This window comes from Lepus europaeus, chromosome 6 (assembly GCF_033115175.1).
Source record: "Lepus europaeus isolate LE1 chromosome 6, mLepTim1.pri, whole genome shotgun sequence".
Taxonomy (NCBI): Eukaryota; Metazoa; Chordata; class Mammalia; order Lagomorpha; family Leporidae; genus Lepus; species Lepus europaeus.
In genome coordinates this window covers 80677121-80701886 of record NC_084832.1, presented here as the reverse complement: position 1 = coordinate 80701886, position 24766 = coordinate 80677121, and the positions used below count along the sequence as shown (strand labels likewise).

Below are 24766 nucleotides of genomic sequence, written 5' to 3'. Positions count from 1 at the left end.
ATGTAGGCCGTAGAAAGGATGGAACTTGGTGATTAATCAATGAAGTCAGAGGTGGCTGGAGTCAGGATGACTCATAGATCACCGGTGTGGTTGACAGATGGAGGCATAATCATTCGTGTGGTCAATTGCAAAATGGACCCCTTGCCTCTCCCACCCTTTCAAATACGGCTGTGCTGCTCCTCCCATGAAAGGGTAGAGTATATTTCCCCATCCCTTGCACCTGGAGCTGGCTTCATGGCTTGCTGTAGTCAACATAATGCAGGACAAGTGAGATGCTACGCCCTGGAGCCCAGGTCTCTGGTGAACTCAGCCATCTCCACTCACTCGCTTGGAAATCTGCTCAGCTGGCAGGAGAATAAACCAGGCCAACACTCAGGATGAAGAGCGATGGGTGACTCCCTGGCTGCCCGGTGACATGGTGATAGCCTACAGCTCCACCAGGGGCCATACCCAAGTAAGGCCATTCTGGAGCAGCACTCCTCTAACTCCACCCCCTTACCTTCTTCTCACTCCCTCCTGAGCCTGGAAACTCAGTCAAGACCAGCAGAGCCTGCCCTAGCATAGCTTAAGCACACTCACTGACCCACAGACTTGTGAATGAACATCAGAGATGGTTGTTTTAAACCACTTTGTGTTCAGGGGTGGATGTGCATGGGGGGGGGGGGAGGAGTCCTGAGCTGTCTGCCTTGCCATGGAAGTCCAACTGTGCCACATCTCTCCTTGGTGCTGTCTTCCCCCCACCCCCTCCTCCCGGCCTACACTCTACCACGTACCAAGAAGCCCATACTTGAACACTGTAGCAAAAGCAGGCATGACCCAAGAGCGCTGAACGGGGTTAACGATGGAGCTCCCCGCCGCGAATGAGTCAGTTCCCGAGCCTGCAGGAAGGGGGCTGCGTGTGCACGCTGAGCTGCACGCAACGACTGCCCCCCAGTGGAATGCACATATCCAGGCAAGGTCACGGTTACCTCGCTGGCACTAAACCAGGGCTCGTATCCCCTCCTTTCGCTCTTATTCCTGTCACCCCCGCAAGCACTTTCTGAAAACAAAAAGGGCGACATTCAGCAGGAATCTAACGCTCTCATGTTGCAGCGCCATCCAGCTGGTGGCTCCTTCTCTCTTTCTGTCCTCCTCCAGCTCTCGACCACGCTCTCGGGTTCACCCGAGGGGCTGAGTGCGTCTGGATGGCGGCCGAGGCTCCGCGGCGCCCCAGGAGAGCGCCAGGCGCAGCGCACGCCGCGGAGACCCTCCCCTCAGCGCCCCCAGCTCCCGCCCACTCCGTGCTGCTCGCGGAAGGGGCGGGGCTGGAGGCGGCCGCGCACTGGCTCCGCGCACTGACCCGCGCGCCCAGCCCTTTAAAAGCCGCGGGCTTGGACAGCTCCTCCTGCCGCTGCCTGGTTCGAGCGTCGGGCATCCTGCGCTCCTTGCCTGCCCGCCGGCTTTGCGCTCCGTCCCTGAGCGCGCTCCATGCGGCCGCCCAACATGTCCGGGCACTTTCTGCTGGCTCCCATTCCCGAGTCCTCAACGGACTGCTTCCTGCCCAAGGACATCAAACTGGCTGTGCTGGGTGCCGGCCGCGTGGGAAAGAGTGGTGAGTGCGGCGCGAAGCGGGCGCTTTGGCTGGGGGTAGGAGCAGCCTGACGGGGTGCGCGCCTCGAGGGTGCCGGCACGGTCCTGGGCCCTTTCCCGCCCGCCGGCTCCTGGAGCATCTCCTCCTGGACTCTCCCTGGGCTGGCACCTGTTCGGGACCGGGGTTGCCAGAAAGCCCGCGGAGGGCATCCCGCCGCGTCCTGGGCGTTGCAGAGCCGTGGGTGGCAGTGTCTGCACCCAGTGGTCCGGGAGTGCCCGGCTTTGATCCCTTGCCTACCTCCTTCAACTAATTTTTTTCTATTTGCTTTCCAGCAATGATCGTGCGCTTCCTGACCAAGAGATTCATTGGCGACTACGAACCGAATACAGGTTAGAATGGTTTCACGCGCCCTGCTTCCCTTTTCTCTTCCGTGGTCGGAGTGTGAGGCTCTTAAAGCAAACTCTCTTTCGTCTCTCCAGGCAAGCTGTATTCACGACTCGTCTATGTGGAGGGGGACCAATTATCCCTACAGATCCAGGACACTCCTGGGGGCATCCAGGTAAGACCTGTGGGAGCAAGCCGCTGGCCCCAGACCACCGCTGGGGAGTTAGTATGGTGTAGGGTATGGACGCTGAGCTCGCGGCTCCTGGGTCTGAGCAAGAGGTTCGATCGCTGTCAGTGCAGGCATGAGCTGTTCACAGGTGGGGTTGGTATGCTAGAAACCCTCCGAGGCCTTGAGTGGTTCCAGGCAGCTTCCTCTTCGCCACCTGCCGTTTGTCTTTGCACACCTGGCAGGCGGGTCTCTCCGCTTCTTCCAATGCTGGACCATGGGGGAACTTTCGCCAAAACCAGCCTGATGGGATTTTGGTGGGAGAGAGTCTTCTCGCCTAGCCAGGACTGCGGAAACTCTGCAGTTGCTGGCTGTTCCCCCAAGTCAGGCAGTAATTGCAATCAAGTAACTCTTGGCCAGCATCTGGAATGTAACTTCATTAACAAGTTACTAATTGCTACTCCCTGGTAGGGAAGAAAGTCTAGTGGGAGAGCCCCCGGAAAGGAATGTGTTTCTGTAACATTCTGGAGAAGTTGCCTGCTAAAAATATTTTTATGGGTTTGGGAATAGATATTTATCTTGGCTTCTTTTCAAAGTTTTGTTTATTAGGAGTTGGTTTTCTAAAAATTGAGCCCTTCTGGTTCAAAGTCATTCTTCAGCCAGTGACAGTTCTACAGAAACTGCCTGTCATGCAAGGGGCTTAAAAATAACGCATTGATAACAGCCAGGCAGGGAGTTGGCCCGAGAGCTCACACTTTTCTCTGTCAAAAGCCTCCTATAGATGCTGGGTGCAACCTGAACATTCAGTGGCTTCTTTTGCAAGCCCTCTTCTAGGGCAGCTTTGATGTGGAGTTTGAGCTTAACCATCCCCCTCCACCCCCCCCACCCCCCCACCTCCCCCCCAACCCCCCGCTGAGGGCTTCCCTGACTGCCTCTCCTTTTGATGTTTCTCAGGCGCAGGATGGCCTCAGCCAGGCGGTGGATTCCCTGTCCAAATGTGTGCAGTGGGCCGAGGGCTTTCTTCTGGTCTATTCCATCACAGACTACGACAGCTACCAGGCCATCCGGCCCCTGTACCAGCACATCCGTAAGGTCCACCCTGACTCCAAAGCCCCCATCATCATTGTGGGCAATAAGGGCGACCTCCAGCATGCTCGGCAGGTGCAAACGCAGGATGGCGTTCAGCTTGCCAGCGAGCTGGGCAGCCTGTTCCTTGAGATCTCCACCAGCGAGAACTACGAAGACGTCTGTGACGTGTTTCAGCACCTCTGCAAGGAAGTGAGCAAAGCGCACAGCCTGGCCGGGGAGCGGCGGAGGGCCTCCGTCATCCCCCGGCCCCGCTCGCCCAACATGCAGGACCTGAAACGGCGCTTCAAGCAGGCTCTGTCTTCCAAAGTCAAGGCTGCCTCTGCGCTGGGGTGAACCAGCTCGGATAGACCTGGCTCCTTTTTCTTACGCATTTGTGCAGCTAACAAGACTGGGCTTTTCCCCTTTTAATCACGTGTTCAGAGTTTATTTTTCTAAAGACTTTATTAGTTTTCAAGTGGCTGCGTATTTCCGCAAACTCAAGAGATTGCCTAGAAGCTGGATAGAGATGTTTTTTCTAAATAAAAGAACTTTTTAAAAAACTCCTAACTGCTAAGCACTTTTCCATTAAAGGCAACATGGCAACATTGCTCCTTGTTTCCTAAGTGTCTTTTTATGGAAATCATCTTTGCAGCAAAGCCCAGAATTGCTCAGTGCTTGGCCCCAATCTGAACCCTGATTGGTGTCTTGTGGTGGGAAGGGGTTCATGCAGAGGGAATCACTGTGGGAGCAAGAGAAGTGTGTGCCAGAGGGGAGGGATCTGAGTTGCACGATCTCTCTGATCAAGGCACTTCACCGTAGTCCTGACATTGACATTGAGAATTTCTTTTCTTTCCTTAAAGATTTATTTATTTGAGTTTCTATATATCTATATCTATATCTATATCTATCTATCTATCTATCTATCTATCTATCTATCTATCTATCTAGAGAGACCAACCTTCTACCTGCTGCATCACTCCCCCAAATGGCCACAACATCCAGGGCTGGGCCAGGCTGAAGCCAAGAGCTATAAGCATCTGAGGCTCTCATGCAGGTGCAGGGGCCATCTTCTGCTGTTTGCCCAGGCCATTACCAGGGAGCTGGATTGTGGAGCAGCCAGCACTCAAACCAGCACCCATATTGGATGCTGGGGGTTCAACTGGCAGTTTTACCCACTATGCCACAAGGCCAGCCCCACACTGGGTGTTTTAAGGGAATGAATACATTGTAATAAGATGATGAAAAGTTACAAATTCTAAATGACAGTTCCATTTATTAATGCAAATATAATATATCCTTTACTCAAATTAAGATAAGCCCTTTCCTAGTATTACATAAGTGGGCCCTCCCATCCATGAATGGCCTCAAAATCTCCCTCTGTGTTTCTCTGACCCTCTTGCATATGGATAAGGGAACAATCAAAGTATGAGTCACTGAGCAACATGGTTTATTGCAATACAGACAGAATTTTAGGTTCACAAGGCTTAAGAAAGTGCAAGAATAATGTGCACAAACGTCACAGGGATTACACTGCATAGATGAGATGTGTTAGCCACACAGTGAGTTCCAGAATCATTGGACGCTGGTTGTTCAATCAGGATGGAATCAGGACTCCATGAAAAATGAAGTCTAATAAATTTTAGGTGTACCTTAAAAAATTTTCCTTTTTAATTTTTTTGAGCAACTGAAGAGAGCTGCCATGCACTGGTTCACTCCCCAACTGCCTGCAGCAACTACAGCAGGGCAGAGGGCAAAATCTGGAGCCAGGACCTCAAGCCAGGTCTCCCCCAGGGACCCAATTTATTGAGCCATCACCACTACCTCCCAGGATCCCCATAAGCTGGAGTCAAGAGCCAGCAATCCAACCCAGGAGCACAGAAGTGGGATTCAGGCATCTTTTAAAATTTAATTTACTTTTTTAAAGATTTATTTATTTGAAAGTCAGAGTTACACAGAGAGAGGAGAGAGAGGTCTTCCATCCAATGGTTCACTCCCCAATGGCCAGAGCTGCACCGATCCGAAGCCAGGAGTCAGGAGCTTCTTCTGGGTCTCCCACATGCATGCAGGGGCCCAAGGACTTGGGCCATCTTCTAATGCTTTCCCAAGCCATAGCAGAGAGCTGGATCAGAAGAGGAGCAGCCAGGACTAAAACCGGTGCCCATATGGGATGCCAGTGCTTCAGGCCAGGGCATTAACCCACTGTGCCACAGCAGGAATTTAGGCATTTTAACCACTGTCTTAACTGTTAGGCTAAATGCCCACTGCAAGGTGCACCTTCATATGAGCAGTTTTCAGGAGAAGCTGGCTTGACTTGTGCAGTGGAGATCTGGGGTCCCTTGCTGCTGGAGGCTGGTGCTGTGATGGGCAAATCTTTGGAGACTGATGTGTTGGCCTGTTGAAGCTCAAGCACCAGGCCTTTGAAGAAGCATTTGGCAGTGAGACCTGCTGTGGTCAGGGCTCTCAAGGTGTTGGTCTTCAGACTAACATGTGCTGTTAGTCCCAGGAGTTGAGTCAGTAACTAAATCAGCAGCTCACATGTGGGATAGGCTAAGGCTCCATGCAATGTTCCTACAGTGGGAGGTAGTTCACCCCAGGTTCTCACACAGGAGTTCCCGTAAGATGTTACAGCCTGCCGTGGACATTTGGCCCAGGGGTTAAGCCACTGGTTAAGACACCCACAGCCCATATCAGTGTGCTTGGGTTCGATTCCTGGCTCTAGCTCCCTGACTCCAACCTCCTGCTAGTGTGTGGCCCGGGAGGCAGCAGGCAATGGCTCAAATAGCGGAGTGCCTGGTACCCACAAGGGAGACCTGGCTCCTACTTGGCCCATCCCTGGCCATTGTAGGCATTTACAGAGTGAACCAATGGGAGTTCTGTCTGTCTCTCTCTCTGTGTGCTTCTCAATTAAATAATAAGAATAAAATGATGCATTTATTTTGGTGCAAAGCAATTTTGAAATCCTTGCATACCAAAGGTCTTCAAACAATTCATAAAACTGCATATTACAACAAAATTATGCATGGATTTAACAAATTTTCTTCAGTAACATAAGCTTATCTTTTCTTTTCTTCTTTTTTTTTTTTTTTTTTTTTTTTTTGACAATTAAAGTTAGACAGAGAGAGAGAGAGAAAGGTCTTTCTTCTGTTGATTCACTCCCCAAATGGCCGCTACGGCTGGCGCACTGTGGCTGGTGCGCTGCACTGATCCGAAGCCAGGAGCCAGGTTCTCCTGGTCTCCCATGTGGGTGCAGGGCCCAAGCACTTGGGTCATCCCTCCACTGCCTTCCTGGGCCACAGCAGAGAGCTGGACTGGAAGAGGAGCAACCGGGTAGAATCCAGTGCCCCAACCGGGACTAGAACCTGGGGTGCCAGCGCCGCAGGCAGAGGATTAGCCAAGTGAGCCATGGTGCTGCCACTTATCTTTCAATTCCACTTTTTCAGTCACTCTGTTTAAGGACTTTGTATTCCAAGTCTCTCATTGAGTGCTTGCCCATAGAGTGGGAGTGCTATGGGTTAGGCACAGCGAAATCCTCCATGCTGTGTGGCACCACAAATGACAGATTTCTAGGGTCTCATGGCTTCCTTTGTTCCCAGGGCTTCAGCACCGGCCCAGCACAGAAGCTGCCTCTCTGCTCTTGGAGAGAGGTTCTTGCTTGCTGTCTCTCTTTCCTGGCCTCTGCTAGCTAGCAGTAGAGTCTCTTGGGGGCTCATAGTGCTTAGGGACCATCTGGAAGACTCGGCATGGTTGCCCTGGAGTTTGAAGAGATCTGCATGGAGTTGCCAGCAGGTGGTTTGGACTGGAAGTTGTTGGATTTAGGATTTGGCCTTGGCTGGGTATTGAAGAAGACTTCTAGGGGAAGCTGAGTTCTAAGCCAACCTCCCTTTCATTCAAAAACAAGGAGGACAGACCCGCCAGAGCCTCAGGTGTCAGTTTTCTGCCAGGGCCGAACTCTGGAAACACCGGGAAGAACACCAGCAGCTCGGATGGAAAGGACGGAGTCTGCGCATTTTTACCCAAGTTTTGCTTTACCTCTGCAATGTCTTCACTGATGTGACACCTGACATCCATCGTCAAGAGGGAGGTGGGAACACAGCTCTCTCATCCCTGCCTCTGTTGTAGGATCTGTCCCTGAAATCCCCAAGCCTCCATTGTCACTGCTCAGTGCCCTGTGGCCTTGGTTCAGTTGCTAATTCCACTTGCAAATGCCGCAGAATGATTTCATTAATTTCGCAGTCAGTGTAGTCCTAGAGAAATGGATGAGATCCAAGTGGCTAAATTGAACATCTGCAAGCATTCTGCACTTCACATGCAACCCATGAAAGCCGAACTGGGATAATAGAAAAACAAATCAATTACACTAGAAGAAAATAAGCTTGTTTTGCTTCTGTTGAAGTGAAGGACACAATGGAAATTCTAAAGTTTATTAATATCTATTTGGAGAAATGAATGAAAATAACTATCCGTAGAAGGCGGTGGCAAACAATAGAGCCAATAGGAAAGACAAGATGATGATGCAGTTGTTAATTTGGGGCCAGAAGAGGTGTTTTGCTCCTTGTGCCTATTGCAATTTCAACTCTACATTATACAAAATTACCAAGTCAACTTTACAATGCAAGATATTTTGTGTGATTAACCAGCTATGCTTACTGTTTGATCTCGCCCCCAAAGGTGGGATATTTTGTTGTTGTTGTAAAGATTTTTCTTTCTTTCTTTTTTAAAAAAAGATTTATTTATTTATTTGAAAGTTGGAGTTACACAAAGAGAGAAGGAAAGGCAGGAGAGGTCTTTTTTTTTTTTAAGGATTATTTTTATTTATTTGAAAGACAGAGTTATAGAGAGAAGTAGAGCCAGAGAGAGAGGTCTTCCATTCTGATGGTACATTCCTCAAATGACTGCAATGACCAGAGCTGAGCTGATCTGAAGCCAGGAGCCAGGAGCTTCTTCCAGGTCTCCCATGTGGGTGCAGGGGCCCAAGGACTTGGGCCATCCTCCACTGCTTTCCCAGGCCATAGCAGAGAGCTGTATCAGAAGAGGAGCAGCTGGGACTAGAACCGGTGCCCATATGGGATGCCGGTGCAGTAGCCTGGGGCTTTAACCCACTGCACCATAGCGCCAGCCCCAGAGAGGTCTTCCATCTGCTGGTTCAGTCCTCAATTGGCCACAATGGCCGGAGGTGTGCCGACCTGAAGCCAGGAGCCAGGAGCTTCCTCCAGGTCTCCCATATAGGTTCAGGGGCCCAAGTACTTGGGCCATCTTCTATTGCTTTCCCAGGCTATTGCAGAGGGCGGGATTGAAAGTGGAGCAGCCGGGACTCGAACCGGCACCCAAATGGGATGCTGGCACTGCAGGCAGAGGCTTTACCCACTATGCCACAGCACCAGCCAACTAGGTCTTAATCTATCAACCATTAATCCACTAACCATTAACCTAAGGTTTTGGAGTGTAAATGCATGAGCTGGGGAACCAAATCACGTTCAAACTCTAGCAAGTACACAGCAGGAACCTCCAAAATACTTGCTAAGCTAACCATTAGAGAAATTACATGTTCCCATGCTGTGTCTATATTGCTCATGAATACAGGGCTATGAATCTATATCTGTTTCCTCTGTCAAACTCATGGAGGGGACTCTTTTCCCCGCCTTTAATTGGAACACAAACATTTTCTAGAGAAGGCTACTTGAACAAAATAGTGCTTTCAGTCTTCCTCTTATGTTGAGAAAGGCTTTGCCAATGATGATTCTCATGATTTGATGTCACAGTCATTGAACACCCACTTCCTGTGGAGCAGTGTGCTAAGTATCACCATGGCCTGCCTTCCGCAGGAGCCCAGGCCAGCCCTACAGGTGCAGCTCATGCAGCTCTGTGAGTGAAGTGTGACTTCATACTCGACTTCACCTGAATAGTGGACAAAATCTACGGAGGGTGAGCATCATAGGCTTAAGTGAGCGAGTGGAGAAAAATCTCTCCAAAGACTGTGGAAGTGTCCCTTCCAGGGAAAGGATATTTCTTACCTTACAAATTGTTAAATGCGATATTCACTGAGGCATGTGCTCAGTTGACGATTAATCAGTTACATCTGTAAAAGATTTACTGCTGTTGCCTACCAGCATGCTTTATTTAAATTAGAACAGGGAAGGAATTTGGCTTGGTTAAGATGCCCGAATCCCATAACCAAGTGTCTCGGTTTGTCCTGACTCCATTCCTCATTCCAGCTTCCCACTCACGTGTGCCCTGGGAGCCAGTGGATAATGGCTCAAGTGATTGGGTCCCTGCTGCCCATACGGTGTTGCAGAAAGCTGCATTGGAGAAATTCCCTTCGTTCCAACAGGAGGATCAGCAGCAGCAGTTTATTAAGTAGCTGGGCCCAGTGGAGTGACTTCCCAAGACTGAGCATCTGATCCAGGTTTCTACAATATTCATAGGTTCAGCAGCCTCATGTACTAACAGTTACAGCGTCAGTGGGCTTAGCTGCAGCCTGCGGGGCTCAGGACCACCATGAGGAACTTGAGATCACACTTATGGGGAATTTGAATGGGGGGTGGCAGAAAATCGAGAACAGGACACCTACCCAGACACGTCAACACCTATGGGGAACAGAGATTTGGATGACCACCCAGACATGCCAATACCTATGGGAAAGTGGATCGGGGGTTACAGGAAACAGATTTGGACATCTGTCCTCCTTGAAAATATCACTGCCCATTACCTGTACTTTTTATAAGAAGCTAAAGGTATAGACATCTCAATGCAACAGCTATTTTAAAAAGAGAAAATAAAAATTCAGTAGCCCATTTAGAGGTTTTATACATTATCAAGTAATCCATTATAGTACCACAGCCCAAATTTAGTATTCTATTTTATTTCCATGGCCTGAATTTTATTTCTCACTTGAGAAAACAAACATCATTTCTAAACACTTCTTTTATCTTTCCTCAGTAGACACAGTTTTCTCTTTGGCAAAATTGTGCGAGGCAACCAAATAAATGCCTTTCCCAATAAGAGAGCAAGTCTTCCTTAGATGTCACTCATAGGATAGAGGATAGAGGTAGCATTTTTAAAAATTTCATAAACTCTACTATTATGATGCTGGTGTTGGCTGTTTGCAGATGGTTCACCTGAACTCTCTCTGTGAGGTTATTTCCGACTTCTGCATTGTCTTCTTTGCCACTGCCACCGGGTCCTGTACCTGTGGCTGCACTAGTGGGCCCAGGAGTGGATTTCCAGCTCCCTTCTCTGGGCCATGCCTCACGGCATCACCTGGTGACTCAAAAGACACCCACAGCCTCTGTGGCTTCCTGTCCTGGCCCACATACTCTCCCAGCAACTCCATGGCGGTCACTGGGCTTTGAAAGCATGCTCCCAAATCAGTAATGATTCTTCCCACACTGCTGGGCACCTTCTTCAGTGACCCATTGAGGTAGAAGTATCAACACATCCATGTCTCAGATGAAGCAACTGAGAATCAAAGAAGCCAAGCAGTGGCCAGGTGTTACCAGAGCCCAGAAATCAGGAGGCCTGGCTGGGGGAGAGACAAGGCGTCTCCTCTGCTCTGGCCTGTTTCCTCAGGACAGGCCTCTGGAAGTGTCATCATCTTTTGGGGAACTTGTTAAAAATGCAGATTCTTGGGCCCAATCCCAGGGATCCCATTGCTGTGACTTTGAGGGGTGGGAGAGGAATGGCTCCTTGGTGGGTACCGATGGCACGCATCTCAGGTTTGAAGCTTGCGAGCAAGACCCCGGTGTGAACTCACCTCATGCTTCCTGGGGCAGCCACACATGCATGGAGGCTCAGGATGAAGTTGGGGATGCTGAGGGACTGTGTGCTGGCTGGGTTGACCTCACTGGGCAGCATCCACACCTCTCCTGTGACCAGATGACTCTAGCCACCCTGGGGTGTGGACAGTGGTCAGGGGATGTGACCTGGTAGGACACTAGGTCAGCATGCCCCAGGGCCACCCTCCCACTGGCTGGGTTCTCTCCTCAGATACTCCTGTAGCTGGAGCTCGAGAGGCAGCTGCTGGTGATTCATGCACTTGCTCCCCTCTGAGGCAGCATGTTAGCCCTATGGGGTGGAGCAGTAGCAGGAGGACTGATTGTCATCCCCGTAGCCCAAGAGCGAGGTGGATGAATGGTTTACTACAGAAAGGAAAAGAGGCCAGGTGCAGAAATTCACAGCTCACATTCAGGAGCTGAAAGCATCCCTGCCCACAAATCTGATCCAGAATTGTCTCCAGGAATTGCATGTCTGTGTGTGTGTGTGTGTATGCACAGGCACCTGTGGCCAATGCTGGGAGAGACAAGAGAGAGGGAACAGGCTTAGGATATCCAAAGAACGGCCGATGAATTTCCCCAGCCTAGGGGAGAAGATGAAGATTCTACCGCAATGGTTGGGGCCTGTGTGCTGGTTGCATTGTTTGCGGTATAAAAATAGAGCCCACAACAACAGCAGTTGCCATCGTTACCAAGTATTGCACAATTGCTCCATGTATTACAGTGCATTAGTCAGCTTTCTCCAGAGAAACAGATCCAAAAAGAGTTGTCTGTATCTCCACCTACACTGATATTAGTGTAGGTACAGACACCGAGGTAGATATAGAAAGGGATTTGTTATAAAGAATTGGCTCATATAATTAGAGAGACTGACATGTCTCAAGATGTGCAGTCAGAAGGCCGGAGACCCCAGGAGGGCTGATGGTATATTTTGAATCCAAGGACTATCTGCTGACAGAACTCCCTTTTGCTTGAGGGAAGTCAACTTTTTGCTCAGCCCAGGCGTTCAGTTGATTGGAAGAAACGCATTTGGGGTTGACGCTGTGGTGTAGCAGGTAAAGCCGTCGCCTGCAGTGCTGGCATCCCATATGGGTGCCAGTTCGAGTCCTGATTGCTCCACTTCCGATCCAGCTTTCCCAGTTGGCTTGGGAAAGCAGTAGAATATGGTCCAATTCCTTGGGCCCCTGCACCTGCATGGGAGACCAGAAAGAAGTTCCTGGCTCCTGGCTCCTGGCTTTGGATTGGCTCAGCTCCAGCCATCGTGGCCAACTGGGGAGTGAACCAGTGGATAGAAGACTTCTCTCTCTTTCTGCCTCTCCTTCTTTCTTTGTGTAACTCTGACTTTCACATAAATAAATAACTATTTAATAAAAAAAGAAACACACCCACATTATGGAGGACTCTCTGCTCTACTGTCCATTGACTGTTAATGTCACTCCCATACTCCCTCACAGATACACCAGGATAATGCTTGAGCAAATACCTGGGCACCCTGTAGCCCAGTCAAGTTGACACATAAAATGAACCATTCAGTACAAGGAGCAATTTTAGGTGTGTTGTCTCCCCCAAAATTCTGTGAAGTAGCTCACTATCACAATTTACTATCACCATTTGACAGATGAGCTAAATGAATCTCAGAAAGGCTAACCAACGTCCCCAGTCTCTCAGCTCATCCGTGGTTCAGCTGAGACTTACATCCAAGTGTAACTGATTTGAAAGCCACTCTACAGTATTGCTTCAGTGTCAGCTCTATCCTAATATGTTCTTGTCTGTCATCTGGAAGCTAGCATCGCTCTCCTAACCAGCCATATTGACTTGGAATATTGTATGGTGCTTACTTCAACTCTGTTTGATTTAGTACAAAAGAGATTTTTAATCAAAGGCTATTGAGGAGCTCCCAGAATCCCAGCAAGAGCTAGAGAACCACAGCTGGGGCTGTGTAGCTGTAAAGGAAGCTGAGAAAGTTGAGTATGTGTGATTTTCAGCGTCATTGTGGTACATATGCCCTGTGTTCCAGCCAGACTCATAAGGTGAAGGCTCCCTCCAGGTCCTAGATGAAAGGAGTTCGAGGGTAGCCAGAAGAAATGGCAAAAGCACGCCTTTACTGTGATGATTGGCTGATGCGAGGGGCACCTACCTTTGCAGGTAAAGTCCACAATGGTCAACATGTTCCCTGGGGACTCTCATTGGGAAACTGAGATTTTAAGATGTGAAGTTAACAAACCCACCATCTGTTGGTGAAGAGAGTTTGTGTGATGGGTTGACTTATGTTTCCCTAAATAGATATGTTGGATTCCTAATCCTCAGAACCCCAGAATGTGACCTTATTTGAAGATAGATTACACAAATAATCAAGAATGAGGTCACTCGGATGGGCTTTCAGCCAAAATGGCTGATTTCCTTATAAACAGGGGAAATGTAGGGATGATTGTTTAGCAGAGCAGTTAAGAAACTCATGTCCCACATTGGAGTTCCTGACTGATTCCCAACTCCAGCTCCTTCCCACTCTTGCAAGACACCTGGATTGAGTTGCTGGCTCCTGGTTTCAGCCCCCTTGCCATTGTGGGCATTTGGGAGTGAATCAGCAGACAGGAACTCTCTGTCTCTTTTTGTATTTTTTTTTTTTTTTTGACAGGCAGAGTGGACAGTGAGAGAGAGAGAGACAGGGAGAAAGGTCTTCCTTTACTGTTGGTTCACCCCACAATGGCCGCTGCGGTCGGCGCGCTGCGGCCGGCGCACCACGCTGATCTGAAACCAGGAGCCAGGTGCTTCTCCTGGTCTCCCATGCAGGTGCAGGGCCCAAGCACTTGGGCCATAGCAGAGAGCTGGACTGGAAGAGGGGCAACTGGGACAGAATCCAGTGCCCCAACCGGGACTAGAACCCGGTGTGCCGGCACTGCAGGCAGAGGATTAGCCTAGTGAGCCACGGCGCGGGCCTGTATTTCTTTCTTTCTTTCTTTCTTTCTTCCTTCCTTCCTTCCTTCCTTCCTTCCTTCCTTCCTTCCTTCCTTCCTTCCTTCCTTTCTTTTTTTCTTTCTTTCTTTCTTTCTTTCTTTCTTTCTTTCTTTCTTTCTTTCTTTCTTTCTTTCTTTTTTTAAAAAAAGATTCATTTTTATTTATTTGAAAGAGTTAGAGAGGTAGAGACAGAGAGAGAGGTCTTCCATCCACTGGTACACTCCCTAAATGGCTGCAACGGCCGGAGCTACGCCGATCTGAATCCAGGAGCCAGGAGCTTCTTCCAGGTCTCCCACATGGGTGCAGGGGCCCAAGGACTTGGGCCATCTTCTACTGCTTTCTCAGGCCATAGCAGAGAGCTGGATCAGAAGAGGAGCAGCCGGGACTTGAACTGATGCCCATATGGGATGCTGGCATTTCAGACCAGGGCTTTAACCTGCTGTACCACAGAGCCGGCCCCTCTGTTTGTATTTCAAATTAAAAAACAAAGAAACAAATTTTAAAGATGGAAGTAACGATAAAAATAACTACTTCCTTCTCATTTTTTTTTAAGGGAGCAGTTAAGCCTCTGCTTGGGATGCCTTGCAAACTGTATTAGAATGTCTGGGTTTGAATCCTGGTTCTATTCTCCATTCTAGCTTCCTGATAACGCACACCCTGGGAGGGAGCAGGAGATGGCGCAAGTGGTTGGTCCCTAGCACACACATGGGATATACGGAAAAAGTTCCAGGCTCCTGGTTTCAGCCTGGCCCAGCTCTGGGTATTGTGGGCATTTGGCAAGTGAACCAGCAGATGGGAGATTCTCTCTCTCTCTCTCTCTCTCTCTCTCTGCCTTTCAAATACATCAATCAAAAATTTTAGTTGGGCGCCACGGCTTACCAAGCTAATCTTCCACCTGCGGCACCTGCACCCTGGGTTCTAGTCCCGGTTGGGGTGCCGGATTCTGTCCCGGTTGCTCCTCTTCCAGGCCAGCTCTCTGCTGTGGCCCAGGAAGGCAGTGGAGGATGGCCCAGGTGTTTGGGCCCTGCACCTGCATGGGAGCCCAGGAGGAAGTACCTGGCTCTTGGCTTCAGATTGGTGCAGTGCGCCGGTCATGGCAGCCATTTGGGGAATGAACCAACAGAAGGAAGACCTTTCTCTCTCTCTCTCTCTCTCTCTCTCTCTCTCTCTCTCTCTTTCTCTCCTATAAAAAAAATAAAAATTTTTAAAAAGGGTGGGAGAATTTGGAACCAGAGACAGAGGGGAGGCAATGTGAAAAGACACAGGGAGAGCACCATGCGAGGAAGTGAACAGTGGTCAGATGTGGTGCCTCCAAGTCAAGAAGCTGCTGGAAGCCAAGGAGAGGGGCCTGGAGCAGACCAGGGAGAGAGGGTGGCCCTGCCGAGACTTTGATCTCTGACTCCCAGGTCCCATAAGCATGAGACAGTCCACTCCTATTTACGCTGTCCACTCCATGGCCCTTTGTCAGCACAGCCCTGGCGGCCTGAGACGGTGAGGGAACGACAGAGCCGGACTCCATCTGACCCCAGAGCTGATGGCCTATCCACGGTATACCTTGCTGCCTGGCGCCGGCAGCCGGAGTGGAAGGTGAGACGACATTATGCTGGATTCATGAATTCTCTGTCAGGATGTGGGTCCCACTGGTATGAACTCCAGATGGCTCCCACAGAGGGCAGGGTGTTCCTCCCATGTGTGCGGTTTGAACTGGGTGCTGCTCCCAGGACGCCCAAGGGGCCCAGGCTGCCCTCTTTGAGCTCTGAGTTTTCCAAGCACCACCCTCCTTCCCATAGCTCTCAGCCACATCCACCTTCCAAAAGGAGGCAGTAGCTGGGAGGGGCATGGGAGACAGGTGCCTCCTTTCTTAGGGCCCTGAAGTTGACCACCTCCCTCTGACCATGCTCTGCGGCTTGATGGAGAAATGCAGTCTTGAGCCAGGCAGCTTGTGCCCGCTAATGATTCCACTATTATTTATCTATCTGTGGAGGAGGGAGTGTCTGGGACAATTACTGGGCTTTTAGAGGTTGGTAGGGGATGAGGAAGAGAAGGGGGGCTTTTCTTTCAAGTCTGGCTGCAGGAGGAGGTGGAAGTTCGCTCCTAAATGGCTCTGTCCTCTGTCCTCCCAGACACTTGTTTGCTTCTGGTGCCTGAGAAGCCTGGAGACTCCAGGGCGCCTGTCTCAGCTCCTCACTTGCACAAATCATGGCAAGGTCCCTTGCCTTGGCTGGATATGATCAGACTGGAAAACAGATCTGGTGGTCAAGGTCATCCTTCTTTGTGAACTCAGGGAACATGGGTTGGAGGAAATGGGAGAAGTGATAATGCATAGGCTTTGGTCTGCCAGCTCAGATTTCAAAGGAGTTGCCTGTGGTGGCCAACACTTGGTTTCTCATCGGTGCCAGTTTCATGGGTTCTGCGCCCCTGTCTCCCAAGTCTGCCTCCCAAAGTGCAAGCACATGAATGATGGATAGATACACAAGTCCTTCATATAAGATGGTGTAGTATCTACATAGAAATAATCAAGTTAGGCTTCTCCTCCTCCTCCTTTCTCCTCTCCCCTGACCCTTTCCTTCTGCCTTCACGAATAAAGTTCCTTGAGAACCGAAAAAAAAAAGAAAAGAAATAATCAAGTTAGATTTAGGTCATTAGGCTGGGCCTTAATTCAATATGCCTGCTTTCTTTCAAATACGAAGTCTTTCTTTCAAAGACAGAGAGAGAAGGAGAAACAGACAGACGGATTTCCAACCACTGGTTCATTCCTCAAATGGCTGCAATGGTCCTGGCTGGGCCAGTCCAGAGCAAGGATCCTGGAACTCCATCCGGATCTCCCACGTGGTTGGCAGGGGCCCGAGTACTTGGGCCATCTTCTACCATTGTCCCAGGTGCATTAGCAGGGAGCTGGGTGGGAAGCTGAGAAGGTGGGACTTGAACCAGCACTCATATAGGATGCAAGTGTCTCAGGCAGTGGCTTAACCTGCTGCACCACAATGCCAGCCCCATCTTTGCAAAAGCATTCCAAAAACAGTACAGAGGCATCCTGCATAGTCTTCTTCCAGCTTCTGCTATTATCATTTTACATAACCGTGGTGCATTTATCAAAACAATGCTATTGCATTAGTTTTGTGTGTTTGCTGTAACAAATTGCCACAAACTTGGTGGTTTCAAAGACATGCATATGTCATGTTGCAGGTGTGGAGTCAGGGTTCCAGCTGGGTCTCTGCTCCAGTTGAGACATGGGCAGGGCCCTGTGCCTTCTGGAGCTCCAGGGGACCCCATTTCCTTGCCTTCTCCAGCTTCTAAAAGCTGCCCATGTTCTCATGCTTGAGAGCCCCTTCTTCTCTCTTTACAACTATTTATTTATTCATTTAAAAAAGTCTTATTTGGAAAGCAAAGAGACAGAGATCTTCAACCAGTTCCTTCTCCAAATGTCCTCAATAGCCAGGGGAGGGCCAGGCTGAAGCCAGGAGCCTGAAATTCAGTCTGCGTATCCCACATGGGAGGTGGGGATTCAAGCACTTGAGTCATGCCCTGCTGCTTCCTAGGGTGTGCATTAGGGAGAAGCTAGAATTGGATGCAGAGCTGGGCCTCAAACCTAGGGACTCCAAAATGGGCTGCAGTCGTCCCAGGCAGTGACCCAAGCACTATGCCAAATGCTCACACTACCCTTTCTTTGTAAATATATTTTTCATAGCAGTTTTAGGTTCACAGTAGAATTGAGTGACAAGGGCAGAGTTCCCATCCACCCTCTGCACGCACACATACGCAGATTGTTCCACCATCAACTTCCCACATCGCTGTGCGGGGGATCGTGCATTTGTTAGAAATGATGAAACCACATTAACAGCGGAAGTTCATGGTCGGCAAGTGTCAATGACATGTGCCCTCCGTTAGAGCACAGAGGGTAGGTTGTTAGCAGACACAAGGGGCCTGTTCACTTGGGGAGTCACCAAATAATCAGCTTCCAGTGGGAATTGTTCCAGGGAAAGCTTTATCTGTCTACTTAGTAATAAGAAAGGGAGACACTGGGAAAATAGAGTTCTCTAAAGAAACTCCCTCTCTGAGAAGTAGCTAGCCAGGGCTTTCACAGCAAGGTCAGGGGCGCCTCCAGGATGCAGAAAAGGGGAGCAGGAGGGCACTCCCTGCTGGCCATTCACACCGTTATATATTGTATATTCAAGAATCTAACTCACATTTGTCTCTTGTAGCTTTCCTTGGTGGTGGTGGTGTGTGTGTGTTGGGGGGTCTGGCTTCCTCTGGCTACAATGTTGCAAGATAAGGTCTTCTGGAACATTCTCTGAAAAACAAGCTGGAGAGAATGAATGCTTTCAGATTCCCTGCCTTTGTTTCTGTGCCTCCCCTTTGCTCAACTCCTCCATTTTCCATGTCCTACACATCCCTTGTGCTCCGCCTGCTCATCCCTCCCTCCTCTTCGTCCTCAGGTAACCTCTGATCTTTTCACTGTCTCCGGAGTTTTGCCTTTTCCAGAATGTCACACAGGTGGAATCCTACATGATAGAGCCTTGTCAGATTGGTTTCTTTTACTTAGCAATATGCATTCGAAGGTCCTCTGGGGCTGTTCATGGCTTGATAGCTCTATGCAGGGCTGAATCATATTCCGTTGTAAGGATGTGCTGCATTTATTTATCTCCTAATCAGCAGGTGGGTGTTTGCCCATCATGAATAATCCTGACAAACATGAGTGTACAGGTTTTTGTATGGACACATGCTTTCCTACCCATGTGTGGAATTTCTGGACCAAATGATAATTCCATGTTTAGCTCTTTGAGGAGCACCAGACTGTTTTCCATCCCCACCAGCAATGTGTGAAGGCCCTTTGCCCTCCCTACCCTGTCAGTACTCGGTAGTGACTGCTTTGGGTAACAGCCATCCTCGTGGAATGTGAAGTGGGATCTCATCATAGCTTTGATAACGGTCTAGGATCCAGTGATGCTTTTCACAGTTTTGTTCTGCCTGGTGGGAGATTCAGTCACATGTTGTATTCAATGACCATGTCTTTAGTTCCTTTCATTCTAGTGCTAATATTTTTATATTTCTTTTCTCCCAAGCTCAGCATTCATTGGCAAAGACACTATCAGAAAATCTGTACTTCGTGTAGTTTCCTTTTAAAGCAATTTTTTTTTTTTTGGAGAAGCAGACATTGAGAGACAGAGAGAGCTTCCATCCACTGATTTTCTCCTTAAATGCCCACAGTGGCTAGCTCTGGGCCAGCTAGGTTGAAGCCAGGAACTGGGAGCTCAATCCAGGTCTTCAATGTGGGTGGCAGGGAATCAGCTACTTAAGCCATCACCTGCTGCTTCCCAGGGTGAGGATCAGCAGGAAGCTGAAGTTGGGAGTGGAGTTGGGGCTCAGGCAATATGGTCTGCGGGCATCCTACCTGGTAGTTTACCTGCTGTGCCAAACATCCAGCCCCAGTGGCGTGTTGAATTCTCAGCACAACTTGCCTGCTCAGCATAAGTAGGTCTTTTTAACCTGGCGGCACCTCATTCATGCCCTTGGCACAAAGAGACCATATTTTTCCTACATACTCTAGAAGGGAAGTAACATTTTACAAGTTTCCCTTTACTATTTATTGGGTGCCCCCCAAAAACCTGAATCTCACAGACAAGTGAGAAGGTGCTGCCTGGTTGACAGGATTGGACCAGAAGTCCCTACTTACTCCAGTGATCCATCTGTACCAGGACCAGTCACTCCCCTCCAACTCCCTAGCTCAGGAACAGCTGGGCAGCTGCAGACCCCTCTCTTCCTTGTCCCTTGGCCCTGCATACTTCAGGAGGTAATGTTGTGGTCCAGCTTCAGGGGGTCTCACAGGAGCCCTCGCTCCTGTCCCAAAGGCCATCACGAGAGAGATAAATAAGCTGCCCTTGGCTCCTCCATCAGTGCTCAACAGGAAGTAGCTGTGTGAGCAGTAACACTCATCCTGTGTATGAATGGTATACAAACAACATCATTCAACCGGTGACAGCTTTAGATGCTCAAAAATAGGCAGTCAACTCACTTTCCCCACACTGGCATGCAAATGCAAACGCCCACTGCAATGGCTCAAAGCGAGGGCTGCAGGGATTTCAACCAGACGGCTCCTTGTGCTGTTTATAGTCAAAGCGGCTCGGAATCAGTTTCCTTCCGCCCTCCATCCTCTCCCCGGAAGGAAGAACGTTCTGCCTTCCTCCCTGTTCTTCAGCTCAAGTCCTCAAAAGCAGAGTTCAAGTCCACTGCAGGAAAAGGACAGATGGCAAGGTGGGGCTCTCCCTCCCTCCCGGGCACAGCTAAGAATTTTTATTCTTTTATTATTGACTTAAAGTTTTTTTAAGTTTATTTGAAAACACACACACACACACACATACACACACGAGACAGAGCCAGAAACAGATAGAGATGGAGAGAAATGTTCCATCCACTGGTTTACTTCCCAAATGCCTGCCACAATCAGGTCTAGCCCAGGCAAAGCCAGGATACCAGAACTCAGTCTAGGCCTCCCACCTGTGTGGCAGGCACCAAGTACTCAACAATGAAATTCTTACCTATGGGACTTGAGTGACAGCTACTCCTTCCTTATATAATCGTTTCTCAGTTCCCAGGAGACATCGACCCTAAGTATGGTTTGTCTTTCCTGTTTCTTGTCTTATATTCATGTCTTTCCTTCTACCCGGAATTCCTCTGCCCATCAAAATCTTGGCCCTTTTTCAGGGCAATCAAATACTTCCCCCTCCAGGCAGTCTCCTCTGATCCCCTCACCCCTCACCACAAGCACCTAGCACATGGTAGGGGATGCAGCAATACTTGTTGAATGAGCGAATGAAGGAAGGAGAAAATAGAACATTTACTGCCTCCGTCGCTCTCACTGACACCAATTAGAGTCACAGAACACTGGAGCAATCATTGTTCTGAGGGACTTTGAATTTACAGGAAGTGAAATTGCTTTGTGAGTTAAGGCCTTTCAGAGGTTTGACTACATGAATTGGAGTTTCACACCTGCTTGTTCTGTCTGTGCTAGGAAGTACTTCAGAGGACCACCGGGCTCTGACTTCTGTTGCATACAGAAAGGGCTGTGGTGTTGCTGCTGCCGAGTCTGTCCAGGAAGCAGAAATCCAGTGTTTGTAAACATGCCTTTAAATGGAAGCACTGCGTGTAGCGGTTGTTTGTGTGAGTTCTTCCTGCAGAGGGTCGGGTGCCTGTAGCAGAAGGTGCCACCATCTTCTCAGGTCCAGAAGGATCCCTTCCACGGTCAGTGTCCCTGGAAACTGGGCTCACCTCTTGCCTCCCCACCATAGTTCCCCACCGCTGGCCACCACGCTGCCCAGGAGGGCTTGGGGAAACCAGGCTAGGATGTGCCCCTGGTGCTGCTCAGTTTCCGTAGCAGTGGATAATTCTGTTTGGCACTTAGGGCATTTATGTGGGTTTATCTTTCAGAAATAATGCCTTCTGCTATGGACTGAATAGTGCCTCCTGAATTCATATGCCGATGCTCTAACCACCCACACCCCAATATCACAGAATATGGCTGCACTTGGAGATTGGGTCTTTAAAGAGGTAATTAATTATTTGAGAGGGGGAGAGAGAAAGAGAGAGAGAGAGAGAGAGAGAGAGAGAGAGAGAGAGAGAGAGAGAAATCTCATCTGCTGGTTCTCTCCCCAGATGACTAGTCCTGGGGCCAAAACCGGGAGCCAGGAACCGAGAATCCAATCTGGGTCCTCCAGGTGTAGACCCAACGACTTAAGCTAAACCTGCTGCAGCCTGCGCTTGCCTTGGTGGGAAGCTGGAATCAGGAGCCATTGGCAGCTGTTGAACCCAGGCACTCCAGGGTGGGATGTGGGCAATCCTAACCAGCATCTTAACAGCTAGACTAAACACCCTCCCCAGGGTAATCAAACTATGATGAGGTCATCATATGACTGGTGTCCTTATAAGAAGAAGTTTCAACCCAGAGGCAGACCCAGGGAAGACGGCATGAGTTCATCTCGGAGAAGGGCCCACCTGCAGCCAAGGCTGCGTCCTGTGAGACCATAACTTTCTGTTGCTGAAGCTGCCCTGCTGTGGAAATTTATCACATCAGCTCGAGCAGACTCTCCCAGCCCCCGCCCCAAGTCAGGCTCATGGGGCAGAGTGCCAGACACAGTGTGGCCCTCCGTCCTATGGGAAGACAGCTCATCTGCCCATCCTCCAGATCAGCCTGGAGGCAGAGAAGGACATGGTGGCTGCTTTCTCTCAGTCTTACAGAAAAGGACCCAGAGGACTGCTCTCCCTCTGAAATGAATGGGAGCTGTAAGATTTTGCCATTAAACTTTTAATAATGCATTTTTATATTTGCTTATGTCTTTGTCCCACTAAAAAGCACAAATGCATGACTCTCCAGCCCCACCCACCCAGCTCCCACATTCTCCGTGGATTAAGTGTTCTCTGCCTTCTGCTGTCTCTGCTGGCTTGTGTCATCACTCCAATGTGTGTGCTCACACATGAGCACACGCATGTGCTCACACATATACACCCTGCTCCACTTCCCACGGCACATGATGAGGTCAGCAACCAGACTGATGGTGCTGTGTTCTGAGGTCACTGACCCACCTTGGCAGGAGCTGTTCTTGGTGTCCCTTCATCTGGTGTGGCTGAGTGTTCCCAACGCAGCCAGCTCCTGGCCCCATCCATAGGTGGGGCAGCCAGCGGCCCAAGCTGCCTGCTTCCTCTTGATGCCAGAGCAATTCTGCCCCAAAGCTGAGGACAGAATCTTCTGAAGCTGATGGGCAAGGGCGGTGATTCAGACCGAGAGCCTGCAGAGTAAGTCGCGTAGCTTAGAGACACTGCCGGCTCCATCCCACATGGGCCAGAGAGTGCTGGGTGGTAGGAGAGGTTCTCATGCTCCCAGAGAGAGCAAGGCTGGCTCTTCTCAGCCCAGGACTGGCCCTTGATGAAGCACATGGGTTCTCGGGTTGGGGAGTGGTACCTGGGATGAGTCAGGAGGGCTTCCGGGGAGCACATGGCCACCCGCAGTAGGAGCTCGGATGTCCCTGGCCTTGGCTCCACCCCAGTGATGGGCCACTTGTTCTTGGTCAAGGCTGTGCTAAGATTCTGCACATTTTGATCTCATTCACTCCTCACAGCAGCCAGATGGGTGCCTCCCTCTACAGAGGAGGACATTTGAGTGTCCTGCAGTCCGAGGAGGCTGAGTGATTTGGCCAAGGTCATTCGGTTTAGTAAACAGCTGGGATGTGAGCCAAGGTTGTTTCTTTCTCTCTTCTCTCTGCCTTCCTACCTCCCACTCTCTCGCCCTTTTTTCCCTTTCTTCCCCCCAACAAACACAAGGATACCTCTTTGTGAAAAGATAGAATTAAAAGATAGGTTTATTTTGGTGCAAAAATACTTTGAAATCAATGCATAGTTTTTTTCCCCCCATAAAATGCATTCCTATGAACTTTTTGAAGACACTGTGTATTTGTAGAATCTGCATGTGTCAGATGCTGGGTAAGTTGCTGGGGTACCGAGGGAGAACGTGACAGGTAAGGCCTCACCAACTCTAACCCATGCTGTACTATCTCCCTAGTCACTAAAAGTCCGTCTCAGGAGCCCACATGGCGAGAGTGTCCCCTGGGTACACACAAAGCTCTCCCCTTGGCTCTTCCATGCACAAAGAGTGTGAGGAGCCTGAAGTGTCTGAGAGCTTGAGTCCACCCATCTGAAGCTCTGGAAGCGACCTGGGCATCAGTCTTAGGGAGTGAGAGGATTTGCCCAACATGGGGTATGCACTGGGAGGACCAGAGGGGAGAGGCGCCAAGGACAGAATCGGGGTGGGGAGAAGGGCCGTGGAGGTCAAGGGTTGGGTGAAGACCAGAAAGACTACAACAGGGCCACAGAGGAGCATCAGAGAGCTGAGAGAAGAAGCCAAAGGCGGGGCTGAGCCGGAAGTCAAGGAGCACGAGGGCCAGGGCGGCGAGTAGTCAGCAGCAGCAAGTGTGAGCCCGAAGCTTGGGTTTTCCTTTCTTTTCTTTTGTTAAACATGTAGTTATTTATTTTGGAAGTCAGAGTTAGAGAGAGAGAGAGAGAGAGAGAGATCTTCTGTGTGCTGGATCGCTCCCCAAATGGCTATAATGGCCAGGGCTGGGCCAGGCCAAAACCAGGATCCAGGAGCTTCACCTGGGTCTCCCACTTGGATGGCAGGGCCCAGACACTTTAGCCATCTTCCACTGATTTTCCCAGGCTGTTAGAAGGGAGCTGGATTGGAAATGGAGCAGCTGGGACTCAAACAGGCGCCCATAAGGACTTTACCTGCTTTGCCACAACTCCAGCCCCTGGGCTGCACTTTAGTGACATTTGTTTCTTTGTTTTTTTGAACAGATTTATTTATTTGAAAGACAGAGTTATATAGAGAGAAGGAATGAGAGAGAGAGCATGAGAGATTTTCCATCTGCTGATTTGCTTCCAAATGGTGGCAACAGCCAGGGCTGGGCTAGGCCAGAGCCAGGAGCCAGGATCCTTATCCAGGTCTTCCATATGGTTGCAGGAGCCCAAGTACTTGGGGCATCTTCTGCTGCTTTCCCCAGGTGCATTAGCAGGGAGCCGGATCATAAGTGGAGCAGCTGGGATTTGAACCTGTGCCCTTATGGATGCTGATGTGGCTAATCTGCTACACCACAACATCAACCCCTGTTTCTTCAGTTGTATACATAATTTATCCTCTTACTCCTTTTGAAATCACAAAGGCTGGGCCAGGCTGAAGTCAGGAGCCTAAAATTCAATCCAGATCTCCCATGTGGGTGGCAGGGACCCAAGTATTTGGGCCATCATTTCTGTCTCCCAGAATGCACATTAGCAGGAGGCTGCATTTCAGTCACCTGAGCCCACTCCCTT

General features: G+C 49.8%; 1 protein-coding gene across 1 annotated transcript; it reads left to right on the top strand.

The window, feature by feature from the left end:
- Positions 1–1399: 1399 nt before the first annotated feature.
- RASL11A (RAS like family 11 member A) lies at positions 1400–3784 on the top strand. Its single transcript, XM_062195389.1, has 4 exons — positions 1400–1591; positions 1903–1959; positions 2050–2129; positions 3075–3784. The coding sequence occupies exons 1-4, from the start codon at positions 1468–1470 to the stop codon at positions 3540–3542; spliced, it is 729 nt and encodes a 242-aa protein (XP_062051373.1). The 5' UTR covers positions 1400–1467; the 3' UTR covers positions 3543–3784.
- The last annotated feature ends 20982 nt before the right edge of the window (positions 3785–24766 follow it).

Excerpts from the sequence above, each read along its gene's own strand:
- RASL11A (XM_062195389.1), top strand. The coding sequence starts at position 1,468 with ATGCGGCCGCCCAACATGTCCGGGCACTTTCTGCTGGCTCCCATTCCC. Across the intron at positions 1,960-2,049 it reads CGACTACGAACCGAATACAG|GCAAGCTGTATTCACGACTC; the intron begins GTTAGAATGGTT and ends TCGTCTCTCCAG. Across the intron at positions 2,130-3,074 it reads ACACTCCTGGGGGCATCCAG|GCGCAGGATGGCCTCAGCCA; the intron begins GTAAGACCTGTG and ends GATGTTTCTCAG.